The sequence below is a fragment of the Triturus cristatus genome, chromosome 10 (assembly GCF_964204655.1).
Source record: "Triturus cristatus chromosome 10, aTriCri1.1, whole genome shotgun sequence".
Classification (NCBI taxonomy): domain Eukaryota; kingdom Metazoa; phylum Chordata; class Amphibia; order Caudata; family Salamandridae; genus Triturus; species Triturus cristatus.
This window is the reverse complement of record NC_140593.1, coordinates 1,227,948,603-1,227,965,939: the sequence shown is the minus strand read 5'-3', so window position 1 is coordinate 1,227,965,939 and position 17,337 is coordinate 1,227,948,603. Positions and strand designations below refer to the sequence as shown.

The following is a 17,337-nucleotide window of genomic DNA, read 5'->3' as shown; positions in this document are numbered from 1 at the left end:
TAGATAGATAGATAGATAGATAGATAGATAGATAGATAGACAGACAGACAGACAGACAGACAGACGGACAGACGGACAGACAGACAGACAGACAGACAGACAGACAGACAGACAGACAGACAGACAGACAGACAGACAGACAGACAGACAGACAGACAGACAGACAGACAGACAGACAGACAATAACTTTGGTGCCATTTGACGATCTGCACAACATTTTCAAAACTAGTTTGGCACTCACTTCAGCTGCTGTGTGGAGAGTTTTCGGGATGATTCGTCAGGCATGGGCTGAGAAAAAGGGCCCCAGCGGGAGCCGATGGTCCAAGGGAAATAAAGCTCCCTGGGCCAATCAGAAATCTCTATTTTGAAATTGGCGCTCCCACAAGAGTCTCTCAAGCCTCTCTCGGTCCCAACTGTCCATATATAAAATAATTTTTTAACCATGATTTCTCAAAAACTACAGGACGGATTTACACCAAACTACAAAAAGCACAATCTGCGGGCCCACATCTAGCTTCCGTGATTCCGGGCAGCAGCTTTTGCTGTAGGTCATCTTAAAGAAGTCTATGGAACAAGCATGGCTTGTGTTTCTGGGCCTTCCCCTTTTTCTCGGCCCCCACCTAATGGATCACCCCGAAACTTTCTATGCCCAAACTAGTCAATAAGTAGCAAATTTAAAAAAAAGTTTTGTGGTGATCCGTCAAACGGTGGCAAAATTATTAGCGGCACAAAAAAAGTTTTTCCAGTGAAACAACTGACCTAGCTAGAACTACCTAGTGGCGAATGTCACTAGGTAATATATATGTACTAGCCATATTATTCTCACAAAATCTTGCTTCCCTTGCCAGGTTTTGAAAATGAGGAAACTCTGTTAAGAAGAGTGGAAGGTGTAACCCTGAGCCTCATGGCTTCCAGGCCACGAAAGTTTGCAAATATGTACAGTGTTACAAGAAGCTTCAAGCTATTACAAACATATATCCGTATTTGATTGAATAATAAATACTTTCAGGATGACATCTACGGTTACTAATACTGTGGTACAATGGAGTAAATAATACGATACAGAGAGAAGTTACATGTACTTTCAGACAGGGTTTTAAAATCAGCTCCAGAACCGAGACAGCTATGTGGCTGGATTTTAGAGTGGAAATCAGGGGACAGAACAGTTGGGAAAAGGTAGCGGGCAGCAGTCGAGCACTGAGAGGACAGGCTTGTCCTATATTTCCCAGGTTATAGTTAGCAAATGATAATGATTTTCCACCATGATGAATAACATCAGGTTCCTTTTTTTAGAGAGACAACTGTGATAAGGTAACCTTTTTAGCTGCTAGAGTCATATCTGATGTTCTACTGAGTTTGTCTTGGCTGATGTTTAAGAACATGCCACCAGGTAGGCCAATAACTAGATACCAGAGCTTCTTGAAACAGACTGTTGTTTGCTCTCACCAAGGTTTTACAAAAGGTCTGCCCCAACCACAGCTGGGAGCACAGCGGTAAACAATGGCAAAGTGGCAGTAAACATTCTGGCTTGAGTGCACGTGTGTTATGGCAGTACTCCTTGTCCCCAGAGTGTGGTCACCCCCAACGCAGCAGGAGGACTTTGACTCAAACTGAACCCCTACGTGCGACTTTCTTGGCCAAACCTGTGTCCTTTCTGTGTCGTATCTGATATGTCACCAGGCCCAGCATCTCACTGTCTGTGATCTGTCACTTTAGAATGGCCCATGCTGAGGATTGTCTGAGTAAATAACCTTGCGCTATTCACCTTCCCTTCAGGTTGAACAGGAGCGATTGGATAAGGTGTGGCCGAAGCTGCGGGTGCTGGCGCGGTCCTCGCCCTCGGATAAACACACCCTGGTTAAAGGTAAGGACTGGACACTGAGAGTGAGTGACCTGTGAGAAGTTGTATGACCAGTCACCAAATGGATTTAAGTAAAGGCCAAGCAACACAAAGAAAGGAGGAAGTTCGTATGATAAAGTTCTTGATTCGAATGGTCTCTTTTCAACAGCAGCATCTCTGATGACACTTGCATGTTTGTTGTAGCCAAACTCATTATTTCTGTCTGTCTTCCACCTTTCACACACCTCCACTCCACACCTCTGGTACCACTAAACTCAAAAAGACCGTCTAGTGACATCAGTCAGAGGGTATCACTGCTCCCTTATATTGGCTTGACGTTTATATAAATATTTAGTGCATCAGTCAAAGACAAAAAATACGTTTATTTGCTTAAAAAATAAAATAAACCAGTGGACGTTGTATTCTAAAAGAAATACAATATACATAAATATGGGGGAGAAACCACTTTCCTTAATTCTAAGTAACCAAGATGGAGGACTGCTGCATCTGATTTTATTGGCCAGAAAATCTGTTCAGTAATATTGCTTTCAGTTAAAACTGCAAGGCTAGTCAAGCCTCAGCATATGGCTGCACCTGACCCCATCTTATGCCACTGGGCAGGAAGTAATATTCCCCCCAGGAAGTCCACTCTTCCCTTGTCACTCTTCCCATACCTGAACTGTCTCCCACTCACATTTACCACCTGCTACCAGCAGGTGGTACATTCTAGTGATAATCTGCATGGTTTTCCATCCAGAAGAAAATAGGTCTGTCCAGTTTTTCTTCATTTTGTCGGTATTACCTTGTAATCAGCACAGTTAGGTGTGGATATACCATCCAGAATAGTTCAGTCTGACCACCAGGTTTCTTCGCACTGAGTTGCACCTAACTCGTAAGTGTTCTGGTATGATTTGTTATGTAGATTTGTTGGCGCACTTGTCACCCGTGAGGGTATCCAAGAGCTACAACAGGTGTGTAGGTCGAGCAAGAGTAGGTATGGGTTATCCGAAGGAGATCTATGGGTTAGTTGAAGATCCAGGTTTCAGATTCTTACGCAAGTCGAGTCGTGAAGAGGTGGCCCTGATGTGTTGGGAAGGTCGTTCCAGGTCCTGGGGATGATGTAGGAAAACATGCGACCTGCAGCTCTGCTTGGGGTATGTGCGAGAGAGAGATGTAGAGCGCAGTTGGGTTGATAGAAGTGACGGCAGTGGTTGAGGTAGGCAGGTCCATTGTTGTCGAGGGCCTTGAATGCCTTGGTGAGCATTTTGAATTGGCAGCATTTCTGGATGGGGTCTAGTGGAGCTCTCTGAGGTGAGATGAGGGTGCGACGAGGGCATTCTGAATGGTCTGGAGTCCCTGTGTGAGGTGGGTTGGGATTCCGGTGTAGAATGCGTTGCCGTAGCCCAGCCTGCTCGTAATGAGGGCTCAAGTGACAGTGCATCTGGTGGTTTGAGGTAGCCATTTGAAGATCTTATGTAGCATTCCTAGGATGTGGAATCAAGAGGCAGTGATGGCGTTTACCTGAGGTGCCATGTAGAGTTTATTGTTCAGAATGAATATTAGGTTTCTGGCATGTTCCGATGGGATTGGCGTGGGCCTTAGTTCCGCTGTCCACCAGGAGTCACCCCAGGGTGAGATCTTGTTTCCCAAGATCAGTACTTCCGCTTTGTCTGTGTTTAGTGTCAGGTAGTTTTATTTTATCCAGTCTACCACACTGGTCACGCAGTTCATGAAATTGCTTCTGGAGGTGTTGGCGTTGTCGTCAGGGATAGGACGGGCTGCGTGTCGGCGTAGGATATGGTGTCAAATCTGTGTGCTTCAATTATGCCTGAGAGGAGTTCCATGTAGATGGTGAACAGTGCTGGGCTGAGAGATGAGAGAGATCGAACAGTAGATGCTGCAACTGGTAGTTCTCCAATTCATATTTTACAAAACGTTTAAGATGTCCAAGGAAATGTATCCAGTCAAAATAAGATTCTGTTTCAGAGGAATTTTTCATTCCTTGGTGCAAAGGTGTTAATTTTGGATCCAGACATCTTTCCACCTAGATTCTGAGTCCATTCCCAGTACAGAGCCTCAACAATCCTTGTGTTCCCGTCAGAAGAAGATCCAGATTAGTCCAAAATACCCTCAAACCGAGAGCAGCGACATTTGCTCCACATACTTCATTTATGGTCAGGTGCTGGAACTGGAAGACCTGTTAATCCTTTCAAGCCCTCTCGGTGTACCTTTGTTGTCCCCCATCCTATGCCCAGATAGTAAAGTTCTCAATCTCGTTTGAAGTTCCAAACCTTTATTCCCTCGGTGATTAGAGGTAAGATTGGAATTAGTCAGAAAACTCTCACGAAAGGCCAACATTTGTTTAATCAATCTTGTATAAGAACCTGCAGGACAAAATGGAAACAGGAGTGGGGGCAGGAGTTATTGCTTAGCAATTTGGAATTGTTTTATATTTTTATTTTAGAAAAGGGGGTTGAAGAATGATCCAAATGACGTGCTAGTTTGTGGCTGGGTCCTATCAGGGGTAGGGTCAGGTGGAGAAACAAGCATTGGCAACAACAGGACATCACTCTACCACTGTAACTATTGTAACTATAGTCCAGCACTTTGACGCCCCTGGGCCTGGTCTGGGCTAAATACCACTTCTACATAAAATAATAAAAAGGCAGTTCTTTGGTGTCTGCCTGTGTTCACCGCCACCCTGTGCACCCCTTGATGCAGCCTCTTCCTACAGAAGTCCCATAGCATCCCCATCACAGAGGTCCACATGGTGTTTCATCCAGTGCTTAATTTGTAAGTGCCAGGACTCTCGCCAGGAGGCACCTGCAGCGTGCACAACACACAGCGCGTGCTAGCGCTGCCAATGACAGAAACAACACAACCACTAACCATCACAGTCCTACAAGTGCGACAGTTCGGACTATCCCATGCGCCCAAACCTATAGGAATGGCTTGGGCAGCAGGTAACAGTCATTTTCAATGCATATTGAATTAATAATTAACTGTTGTTTTGGTCATCTCCAAATCGTCCAGACAGCGCCCCCTTGTGGCAGACTGTCACAAGCGCCGGGTTGCCAATTAGGTGCCGGTGTCGAGCACCGGAAACCACTGGCTAAAATTAAGCACAGGTTTCATCCAGTTCTATAAGCAGTTGATCCCATCAAATGACCTGTAGGGCAGGCGGCTCTGCGATGAGCAGGTAGGGGCTCAGAGTGTGAAATGGGTGGGAATCTGTGCCCTGAGTGGATAGAGATCCCGTTCACACACAAGTCTGGGGAGTGGACAGATGATCCTGTGTCACCCACCTACCCCTACTCACTAGTTTCATGGGGACATGTTCAGCCACTGAGGAAGAACGAGTACATGCACCATCCACCGAGGCAGTCTTGAACCTGTGCCTCATGGGAACAATCCAGCCCGAACTGCCAAGCCAGGTCCTCCCTGGACTGGAAACAAGCATCCTAGGACCGGTTTCGGGGTTTCACCCCTCTTCAGGCTGGACTGTTCCCATGAGGCACAGGGTCAAGACTGATTTGCATATAGCCAGGTCTAAACTGGGGTGGCATGGTGAGCAAAAGAATGATGGATTTAACCCAGATCTCTTGACTGGGGGTGAATGTTTTGATTTGTTCTGCATTCCGTCCATCAATTGTGTGTCTTTTGCTTTCTAGCCCACACATGTCACCGTATTCACGAGGAATGGGGCATATTCATAAGAGAATGGCGGAGTGCGATGTTACGCGACCATTGGTAATGCTGCGCTCCAACATTCTGAAAATGCAGGGATGTGCAGTATTTACAATAGTATGGCACACCTCTGCGTTTCACCTAGCGCTGGTGCTAAATTTAGTGCCAACGCAGTCACGCTTGTACCATAGTGTAGGGGTGCCTGCGTTGCATTGAATGATTATTCATGTGCAGGAAGGTGTCCCTTCCTGCACATAAATAATCACTAATGTCAATTTGTCACTTCTATGTGCGCTGTAGAATGCAGCACACATAGAAGTTGCAACTCGCCATTATCTAATGATTGTTTATGTCCAGGAAGGGACACTTTCCTGCACATGAACAATCACTGATGGCGATTTGCCATTCTATGTGTGCTGCACAATGCAACACACATAGAAACAACAAAAACGAGGAGAAATTAATAATTTCTACTCATTGTGCCGGTTTAAGACCAGGTTTTCCCTGGTCTTATTTTTGGCACTACCCCATATTTATGCCAGCCTTGTAAATAGCAAGCAGCATCAAAAAGCAATGGCTGGTGCGGTGGAAGGCCCACTGCTACGTCCATTGCCTGCCCCTTTCACGCTAAGTGCTGTTTGAAAGGGCGTGATTTACAATTCGGCATTAACTCACGTTAACGGGCTTAACATCGCCTTCTAAATAAGGCGAAGGGGTTATTGCCACCAGAACATCAAAAAAAGTGACATTCTGGTGGCGATAAATATGCCACCAGTTTTATTTATCAGCATTTTGTCTGCAGACCTGTGGCCAGAAGAGGCCAATAAACAACTCATAAAGTTTTAGAAGGACCGAGCACACCACAGACTATCTAAAGCAGTACAACCCTCCCACATCCTCTTGAGGTACCATAATGGGGTGAGTGGTCACCCCAACAGTGAGAGCAAAAGCTGCGGAATATTACATAAGCTGGACCCTACAACTGCAGGGCAGATTTACAAGCCCCTTGCGCCTTCTTACCTCACTTTTTTTGATGCAACGTGTGCGCAAACAATACAGCCCTGAGTCAGATTATACCTGCATCAGGTATAATATATGCAGGCTAGGTGTTCCCATGCAAAAAAGCCATGTAGAACTGATGCAGTGAAATTTACATTTCACTGCGTCACTCTACACCTTCACTGAGTCAAAATCCCTACGCCTGCTCAGACCAGGCGTAAGGAATGACGCAGGGCTTTTTGTAAGGGACTCGCCTATCTGTTGTAGCGCATAGCTGGAGTGGCGTAACTCTCATGAGCAACTCCCGCAATGCGTCACTTTTGTGCCAACAGATGGGTCAGAATTTGTGACGCATCTGTTAATCCTTGCGCCATGGAGCACTATATTGTAAATACAGCGCATCCATGGTGGCGCCAGGACATGTGGCACTGGCGCTAGGAAGCTGACGCATCTATGCAGATACGTCAGTTCCTTGTAAATCTGGCCCAGCATCTCGTTCCCCCAGGTTAAGGATACACTCCCCGAACAGGCCCCGCTCCTTCTGTGGTCTTGCCCATTCAGTGGGTGAAAAAGTGTTCTATTCAAATGGAAACAAATGATCCCAGAAGGTCCAGTACAGAATGCTGAAATGTTACCAGCAGGAGGTTTCAAGCCCAAGATGCTGGAATTATCCCTCCCCAGCTCCTGAACTTCAAATCCAAGTTTCCTGAACATTCTCGTTCAAGTGTCCCTCACGATTCCAACTATAAAATGACCATAAATTATAAATCTGGATGAACCAATAATAAATGCAAGGGGTTGCAAAATGTACAACTCTAAGCAAAAAAATGAATTCCCAAGTTGCTGTCTTACAGGTGTTGAGAAGTCCTTGGGTTGAAACCTTGCTTGTCTGCATTGTGCCGGGGCCCTGAAAGTCCACAGCGGCCTCTCCGTTTTATTAACGCAAGCTGTCTCCAGGTGAATGTTGTGCATAGCTCCTCAGTAACGGCGCCTTCTTATGCCTGTGTTGCAGGAATCATAGACAGCACAATCGGGGACCAGCGGCAAGTGGTGGCTGTGACGGGTGACGGAACCAACGATGGTCCTGCACTGAAGAAGGCTGATGTCGGGTTTGCTATGGTAAAAAAACAAAGGGCTTGTAGACCTTCAAAGTCTTCTTGTAGAGTTCATACTTGAAAAAGTAAGTGGTTGTGAATCTGCAGAGGAGATGGAATCCATGACACTCTGTTGTTGCTTCTTGTGTTGGATCTAGTGCAAGGAAAAGAGAGTTACTTACCCCTAATCAAATGTCCGCGCACAATCCAACAGTGATGGCGCCAGAAATTCACAACAGTGGTGATCTGGTCTGAACTCATTAAATGTGTGATGAGTCAATGAAACAATCAGAAAATGGTAATGTATACGCAAGTGGTGGATAGTACAGGGTTTTACCCGTATGAGGGTAGCATGACGATTAAGAGAGGGACGAAAACATTTGGGGGTGTCAAAAAGGGGTAAATGAAACCCATGGGACAAATTTGTTGTGAAAACGTGAGTGGGTGTGAAGTAAAAGCTCACAATGAGAGCCTGAAAGTGAGGAGGGATCTTTGTAGGGGACCAAGGGATGCTGAGGAGTGGTTCTTTGTGGCCTGAGCAGGACCAGTTGATGCAAAGAGGCTCCGGAAGCCATGTTGGTGTGTTATGTTTGTTGCATTTTTTAAAAAAAGGCAGCGCAAAGAATACCAGACAGGTTTGATTTAGTGAAATAAAGGTTTGGTGTGCGCTGTAGTGGTCAGACGCGAGTCATGCCAACAGGAAAGTCTTTAGAACCTTGTAAACATCCAGTAACACAGGCATGTCATGTGTCTTTAGTGGCACAATGTTAATGAATGACCCAGGAAGCTGTGAATACTCACTATGTGCCTGGAGGGCTTGTTGTGCTCACTTCCGGCAGTGCCACAGGAGGGATATCTGGATGGATATTGAAAGCTACGGAACAGGAAGCCCTTTGGTTAATATATGCAATCTTAGCCACACTATCTGTCCTCGGACTATCTCCCACCGCATGGGACAACACCTGGTGACCCACCACATTCGGAAGCCCTCCCCACCCCCACAGACCATGCCCGGAACCTCTGCATCGTACTCAACTCCTCCCTCTCCATGACCCAATAGATCAACGCCGTCGCCTCCACCTGCTTCAACACCCCCCGCATCCTTTGCAAGACCTTCAAAGGGATCCCCCTGAATCAAGAAACACCGTCACCCACGCACTCATAACCAGCAGACTGGACTACGGAAACGCCCTCTATGCCGGAATCAACTAGCCTCTGCTCCGCAAACTCCAGACCATACAGAACACTGCAGCCAGACTCATCCTCGGCATCCCTCGACATGAACACATCACCCAACACCTGCGAGACCTCCACTGGCTCCCCGTCGAGAAGAGAGTAACCTTCAAGATACTCACCCACGCCTACAAATGCCTCCACAACTCAGGGCCCCAATACCTCAATGAGAGAATCTCTTTCTACGTACCCAAGAGAAACCTCCGAACCGCCGACCTTGCCCTTGCCAAAACACCGCACATCCGCAGAGCCAGATCAGCCTTCTCCTACATAGTGGCCAAGACCTGGAACATGCTCCCGATCGACATCAGGAGCGCCCACTCTCTGAACGTCTTCAGGAAATCCCTCAAGACCTGACTCTTCAACTGAACAGAGCTGCTTACCCCCCTGCCCACCGCAGTGCCTTGAGACCCTCACGGTTGACCAGCGCACTTGACAATTCCCTGATTGAATGATTGAATGATTGGCTGATCTTGAAAGCCACCCTGTTCAGCTGTGAGTCAAATAGACTGTGCCTGGTGAGAAAACGAGTCTGTCTTTGGCAACTAAACATCAAGGGGGCTCCAGCCTTGTGCATGGACTGCAGTCTGAGATTCTGGGACTCCTACTTGCAAAACCTGTGTCTAAGTGAGTGCTAAGTTGATAAGACACCCCACTGGCCCTAGAGCCTGTCAGCGTGAAGGGGTGAGAGGACCAGCTGTCTCAGAAGAAGAACAGGGCCAGAAGAGCAAGGTTCAAGGCAGACCCCAAGTTTGCAGCATAATAGACCCTCTAGTGGTGTGTGTCTATGCACATGAATGGAGAAGCTGTTGAACCCCACAAAGAGGGGCCGCCCTGATCAGAAATTGATAACTGTCTTTTGAGTGGGATGGAGGTCTATGGACCACTTAGGTATTCATTATTTTTATTCATTTCCCACAAATTCCCATCGAGAAATATAGCAACATGCGTTTTCATCAAAGTAACTTCTCTTTATTGTATTCGCATTTGACATAAGTTAGTCTTTTCTAGAATTTTTTAGGACTCAGGGATCACAGTTGAATCCAGTATCAAGTTTTAAAATGAATCATAAGTCGCGATTTAATGACAGGCCCTTGACAGCCGATACATGTTTCGCTCTCAGTACATTGGGGACAACCCTCAAGAAGTGTCTGCAGCATATATCCAAAGTTCAAGCTATTTCTCTAACCACAGAAGCCCCTGTGAAGACACTTTCATCAGAAGACAGAGAAAAAAGACTTTTTACCCAAAAACAGCATCGGCAAGGCCAGCAGGTCCGGCGCATGAAACAAATTTAGAAACAGCTTATAGAGACATTTCAAACAGACACACACATATGCAGGTGTGTGTGAGCATGGATACGTGTTCATACATGCATCTCTCTCAGGGTTTTACACGCAAACACAGATTAGGAACTGAGGGGCCTATTCAGACACTGCATTTTGTAGTATATTTAGTAGGACTACATTAGTGCAACTAAAGTACTACAAAATGATATTCACAAACCCGCAAATGTATATCCTCACACAGGTAAGCTTATTACTCCGCATTGAGTGTGGGAGGAACTGGGGGAGTGGCAGGGAAAAGGGACAGACTTACTACTAACTCGGAGGGGTTAAGGGAAGGACATGCGCACATCCACAAAAGAGTAAGCCAATTACTGTTCACAATCTGTACTCCTAAAGTTACTACAGCCCTAAAGGGACCCAAAACAGTAGTAAATTACTTCACCTCAGAGCTGGAGTAGGTTTGCACCACACATGGTTAACTGCTGGTACTGCAACATCCTCCCATGGGAAATAATAGTGACAGGAACTTTTCCTTTCCCATAGAAAATAGTGTTTGATTAAATTAAATGATTTAAAATAGTCACAAATATAAATAAATATATATTTAATGTTAAAAATAATAAAATGATTTAACTACAACATATGTTCTCAACCTTTTTTGAATTTATAAATTAATGTAACAATTACTTTTATTACAACATATTCAAATTACTGTTAATTAATTTTATACATCACTTTTAATAATTATTAACCCATACTAATAAAAAACTTATTTAGATTGGAACTTATTTTTAAGAAAATTCAAATTAAATTTCAAAAAAATATTTTTTATTTCAGAAAATAGTTAATTTATAAATAAGTATAGGTAACATAATGAAATTAAGGATTTAATTAAAAATAATTTAATAGTAATGTAGCATTTTTGTTATTGTGGTCTACCTTTAGAATAAATATGCAAAATTAATTTACATTAATATTTAACATAAAAATATGATGAATCATTGTCCATTTTCTCCTCCTTGAGGATCCCATGGGTGGCAAAGTGTATTCTTGAGCTGGAATCTTGGCTTCATTGAAGGTGCTGCGCACAGCTCCTCTCTATGGTCTTGAATGCTGCCTTCATGGTGATTGATGCTTGGTGTCCCTCAGGTGTATGGAGGACGGGGTCCTCCCTGGACACAGCCAGCTCGTGGCGGCCATTCATGATGGCTGCTGGTGCTTGTTGGGTGACAAAGGTAACGGAACAGTGTTCCTCCAGGACGCTCTTCACAGTGCCCTAGATGAGGCCTCTTTCAGCTGCTGAATCTCCGACGTTCTCCAGGTTACTGATTCATGGGACAGTCGCTTCCACTTCAGAGCTAACCTGCCCGTCTGTATATTTGGCCTACTTCTGTTCCATGGAGCAGATGGACGAGATGTCGAGAGAGAGAGTTACCAAGCAGATTGTTCAGCATATATCTGTTGATATAAAGATGTCAAGACCAAATGATGGCAGCGCATTGGTTGAGATGTCCAATGTGATCATTGCCTTTACAGCCCTTAGTCGGCCTACATATTGGATGGCTTTAACTCTGCAAAGCTAATGTGAGGAACTGGGCCTCATCACACGTTACTGCTCTGCAACTGGGCTTTATCATATATTATTAGCACTCTGGGATCAGCTTTCCTCACACTTTGTTACTGCTGTGTCTTCAGGCTTCTGATACATCGGTGCTCTGGGATCAGACTTCATTACACATTGGTACTCTGGAATCAGGGCTCAGGAAACGTTAGTGCTTGGAATCAGGGCTCATTACACATTAATGTTCTGGGATTAGGTCTCGTTAAATGTTAGCGCTCTGAGATTAGGCTTCATCACAATTAGAGCTGTTGAATCTGGCCTTATCACACGTTACTGCTCTGGGATTAGGTCTCATCTCAAATTAACACTCTGGAATCAGGACTCATTACACATTAGTGCTCTGGGATTAGGTCTCATTACACCTATAGAGCTCTGGATTCAGCTCTTGAATCGGGCCTCATCGCACTTATAGAGCTCTGGATACGGCTCTTGAATCAGGCCTCACCGCACCTATAGAGCTCTGGATTCAGATCTTGAATCAGGCCTCATTGCACTTATAGAGCTCTGGATTCAGCTCTTGAATCAGGCCTCACCGCACCTATAGAGCTCTGGATTCAGCTCATGAATCAGGCCTCACCGCACCTATAGAGCTCTGGATTCAGCTCTTGTATCAGGCCTCACCGCACCTATAGAGCTCTGGATTCAGCTCTTGAATCAGGCCTCACCGCACCTATAGAGCTCTGGATTCAGCTCATGAATCAGACCTCACCGCACCTATAGAGCTCTGGATTCAGCTCTTGAATCAGGCCTCACCGCACCTATAGAGCTCTGGATTCAGCTCTTGAATCAGGCCTCACCGCACCTATAAAGCTCTGGATTCAGCTCTTGAATCAGGCCTCACCCCACCTATAGAGCTCTGGATTCAGCTCTTGAATCAGGCCTCATCGCAATTATAGAGCTCTGGATTCAGCTCTTGAATCAGGCCTCATCGCACTTATAGAGCTCTGGATACGGCTCTTGAATCAGGCCTCACCGCACCTATAGAGCTCTGGATTCAGCTCTTGAATCAGGCCTCACCGCACCTATAGAGCTCTGGATTCAGCTCTTGAATCAGGCCTCACCGCACCTATAGAGCTCTGGATTCAGCTCTTGAATCAGGTCTCACCGCACCTATGGAGCTCTGGATTCAGCTCTTGAATCAGGCCTCACTGCACCTATAGAGCTCTGGATACGGCTCTTGAATCAGGCCTCATCGCACCTATAGAGCTCTGGATTCAGCTCTTGAATCAGGCCTCACTGCACCTATAGAGCTCTGGATTCAGCTCTTGAATCAGGCCTCACCGCACCTATAGAGCTCTGGATTCAGCTCTTGAATCAGGCCTCATCGCACTTATAGAGCTCTGGATACGGCTCTTGAATCAGGCCTCACCGCACCTATAGAACTCTGGATTCAGCTCTTGAATCAGGCCTCACCGCACCTATAGAGCTCTGGATTCAGCTCTTGAATCAGGCCTCACCGCACCTATAGAGCTCTGGATTCAGCTCTTGAATCAGGCCTCACCGCACCTATAGAGCTCTGGATTCAGCTCTTGAATCAGGTCTCACCGCACCTATGGAGCTCTGGATTCAGCTCTTGAATCAGGCCTCACTGCACCTATAGAGCTCTGGATACGGCTCTTGCATCAGGCCTCATCGCACCTATAGAGCTCTGGATTCAGCCCTTGAATCAGGCCTCACTGCACCTATAGAGCTCTGGATTCAGCTCTTGAATCAGGCCTCACCGCACCTATAGAGCTCTGGATTCAGCTCTTGAATCAGGCCTCATCGCACTTATAGAGCTCTGGATACGGCTCTTGAATCAGGCCTCACCGCACCTATAGAACTCTGGATTCAGCTCTTGAATCAGGCCTCACCGCACCTATAGAGCTCTGGATTCAGCTCTTGAATCAGGCCTCATCGCACTTATAGAGCTCTGGATTCAGCTCATGAATCAGGCCTCACCGCACCTATAGAGCTCTGGATTCAGCTCTTGAATCAGGCCTCACCGCACCTATAGAGCTCTGGATTCAGCTCTTGAATCAGGCCTAACCGCACCTATAGAGCTCTGGATTCAGCTCTTGAATCAGGCCTCGCCCGCACCTATAGACCTCTGGATTCAGCTCTTGAATCAGGACTCACCGCACCTATGGAGCTCTGGATTCAGCTCTTGAATCAGGACTCACCGCACCTATGGAGCTCTGGATTCAGCTCTTGAATCAGGCCTCATAGCACCTATAAAGCTCTGGATACAGCTCTTGAATCAGGCCTCACCGCACCTATAGAACTCTGGATTCAGCTCTTGAATCAGGCCTCACCGCACCTATAGAGCTCTGGATACGGCTCTTGAATCAGGCCTCACCGCACCTATAGAGCTCTGGATTCAGCTCTTGAATCAGGACTCACCGCACCTATAGAGCTCTGGATTCAGCTCTTGAATCAGGCCTCACCTCACCTATAGAGCTCTGGATTCAGCTCTTGAATTAGGACTCACCGCACCTATGGAGCTCTGGATTCAGCTCTTGTATCAGGCCTCATCGCACCTATAAAGCTCTGGATACAGCTCTTGAATCAGGCCTCACCGCACCTATAGAACTCTGGATTCAGCTCTTGAATCAGGCCTCACCGCACCTATAGAGCTCTGGATACGGCTCTTGAATCAGGCCTCACCGCACCTATAGAGCTCTGGATTCAGCTCTTGAATCAGGGCTTATCACATATCTCAATAACTTTTCACCTGCTTTAGAATGAGAGATTTAGAAGTGCTCAGACTGACAAACTGGCTAACGTATAGCTTAGCGTTTGCTTTACTGGAGGCAATCCCGCTGGGATACCAAATGTTTAGTCGGAATAGAGCAGAACGCATAAGAGGTGGCAAAGCAGCAGCCATCATAAGCCACGGCCTTTCTCTATCCTTGTTAAATATGGATCCCATAAAAGATACTGAACTTCTGTTCTTCAGGGTGGAGAATGAAATAGCTCCAGAGCCTTCGCCTTGCGTACCCTCCCTTTCTATATATTTGTATGAGTTGTCCTGTTCCCTGAAGGTAGACCATCCCCAACTTGTTATATTTGCAGATTTCACCTATTGGGCAGAAGAACACGAGGGCTGGACTAAAGAATATCAAATGTGTGGACCTACTGACTTTTTTTTAGTTCTACAGCACCGAGATACCCCTTCCAGGGTGATTTGCGTGTGATATAAATTAAATTATACATGTTCCCCCTCATGCAATGGGACAAACATTGCATTTGGTGAAGGCTTATAATTCTGAATTACCAGAGTTGGCGGTTCAACCTTGTACTTGGTCTGATTACTCGTTGATTCCGTTTTCTCTATCGCTGTCAGAAACTGCAAAATAAAATTAAAGCATTTCACCAATGGTGTAAAAAGGACAAGAAAAAAAGACTCTAGAAAGTCTCATGCTGGAATTGTCTGAGGACATTAACTTGGCCTCACCCCACTGGGTGAATGTAGCACTAAACAAACATGCCCCACCTATTAGACACCTTAACAGACAGAGAAACGAGTGCCTTGGGTAACATCAATATTATTTGTTGGGAACACTAGGGTACGCCATCAGGAGCAAAAGACAATATGAAAGAAGGCATAGCCGGGTGGAAACAGGCATTGACAACCACTCAAAGGCACTAGACACAAACAGGATCAAGAGGGCCTCCAAGACACAGGAGGAGGTGTTCAAAGCGGTTCAAGAATGGACCTCCAGAATAGATTGGCCCTCAGGTCAACTCCCAATCAGACATTTTGAGATCAGCTGAACAGCGACTTTGTAGACAAAATCAAAGCAATCAGACAGGCGATAGCTCAAGGCGTTTTCCCGCCAACGCACATGCTAGGCCGGATTAATGACGATCTCTGATATGAAATACCTAAGGAGGATTTGGTAAAATTACAGAACATGGCTTGCAAAATAAAATCTGTCTCGCTCTTAGATCTGTGCCCCATGACCATCTCTTTACACTTATGGTCAGTCCTGGTGAGTATTTTCAAGCATCGATTCATGTGTCACTGGTACAGGGTTTGGTTCTTCCATCCTTTAAAAAAAAGCAGTGAGCCTAACTCTTTTGAAAGAAAAACAATGATGGCTCTTAAATTGAACAACTACAGGTCAATCTCTTTACTTCCCTACTGTGGGAAAATCCCACAAGCCCAAAACATTGAGTAATCAACTTCGTGGTACAGACTTCCTGCATCCCCTTCACACCAGGCTACCAACCAAGCATAATACATGGTATCTTATGTTGGCCATAATGGAAGACCTTAGACGAGAACAAGATCTTGGACAGGCGACCGCCCTGATTCTGCTTGAACTGTCTGCTGCTATTGACATGGTCGAACATTTAACTATGTTGATCCTTGGCAAAGTGGCTGTGTTTAAGGACCAGGCACAGGCTTGCTGTCTTGGATGCAATCTTCTTTGACAGATTGTCCCCAGACAGTACAGCTGTCTTCTTATATGGCCAAGAGGTGACATGTATCCGGGGGAGTCCCAAAGGAATCTACACTGTCTCTACACCTTTTTCAAATAAATATGTCCAATCTCTGGCCAAAGAACTTGCCTTAAAAGGATGTACACTCTACATGCATGAAGAGGAACTTTGCTCAAAAGGATGTAAACTCTACATGCATGCAGATGAGTCGCAAATCTTGTTCAGAGTCAATAGTCAATCTCCTTGAACAAATTGTAGTCCAAAATATAATGTGATACTCAAGGAATTGGATGGGTCTTAACTATTTAAAACTTCATGTAGACAAACCTGAGGTGCTGTACTGAGGACCTCGAGATAAACAAGTTTTGGCTAGCAGAGGGGGAATGTTACCTTCCTCCAAGGCTGCTGTCAAGGGACTGGGAGTTAGTATTGATGGAAAACCTTCTGTGCAGTTACAAACTTCCTCAGTAGTTATTTCCCGAATGAAATAGGTTAATAAAGGGGTGTCATACCTTTCTAGGGACGCCCTTCAATCTGCAGTTGTGCCACTGATATAATGAAGGCTGGACTGTGCCAAGTTGTTATATTCAGGCCTCCCAGCCGAAGAGTTAAACTGGAGGCAAATCATTCAAAACACAGCAGCTCGACTGGTTACAAAACCCACGCGTCCCCACTGTTACAACAACTACACTGGTTACCACTCGAATATAGAACTCAAGTTAAGGTTCTAGCTATATAGCATGTAAGGCCTTTTTATCGCTGACCACATGAGCATATACATATCAATCAATCAGAATCCTATAAAGCGCGACTACTCACACGTCAGGGTCTCATAACGACTCATAGGCTGAATTCTGCATCAGCGCACTCTCCTGTTCTACCAAGATTTGTAAAAACCACAATAGAAGGCCACAGTTTTTCATCTTGCACACCTACATTGTGGAACCCTGCCTTATAGAAATTCCTTAAAAGCCTGGTCCATGCAAGCATGTTCATGGTAAATTGTCCTGTCACAGGTTTGTCAAGTGGTTGCAAGAAACTAGTGGTTTTTGTGTGATATATCAAGTATTTATAACATAACACGAAATAACATAACATCATAAATTAGTGCCCTGGAATCAGGACACATTACACATTACTTCTCTG

General features: G+C 45.5%; 1 protein-coding gene across 7 annotated transcripts in view; it reads left to right on the top strand.

The window, feature by feature from the left end:
- The window catches only part of ATP2B3 (ATPase plasma membrane Ca2+ transporting 3), a 988,364-nt gene that overhangs the window by 912,381 nt on the left and 58,646 nt on the right, over positions 1–17,337 (top strand). For all 7 annotated transcript variants that reach the window (XM_085629813.1, XM_085629812.1, XM_085629811.1 and 4 more), the window contains 2 exons: positions 1,777–1,864; positions 7,539–7,645. In XM_085629813.1, the coding sequence (XP_085485939.1) occupies positions 1,777–1,864; positions 7,539–7,645 (195 nt within the window). The remainder of the gene's footprint in view (positions 1–1,776; positions 1,865–7,538; positions 7,646–17,337) is intronic.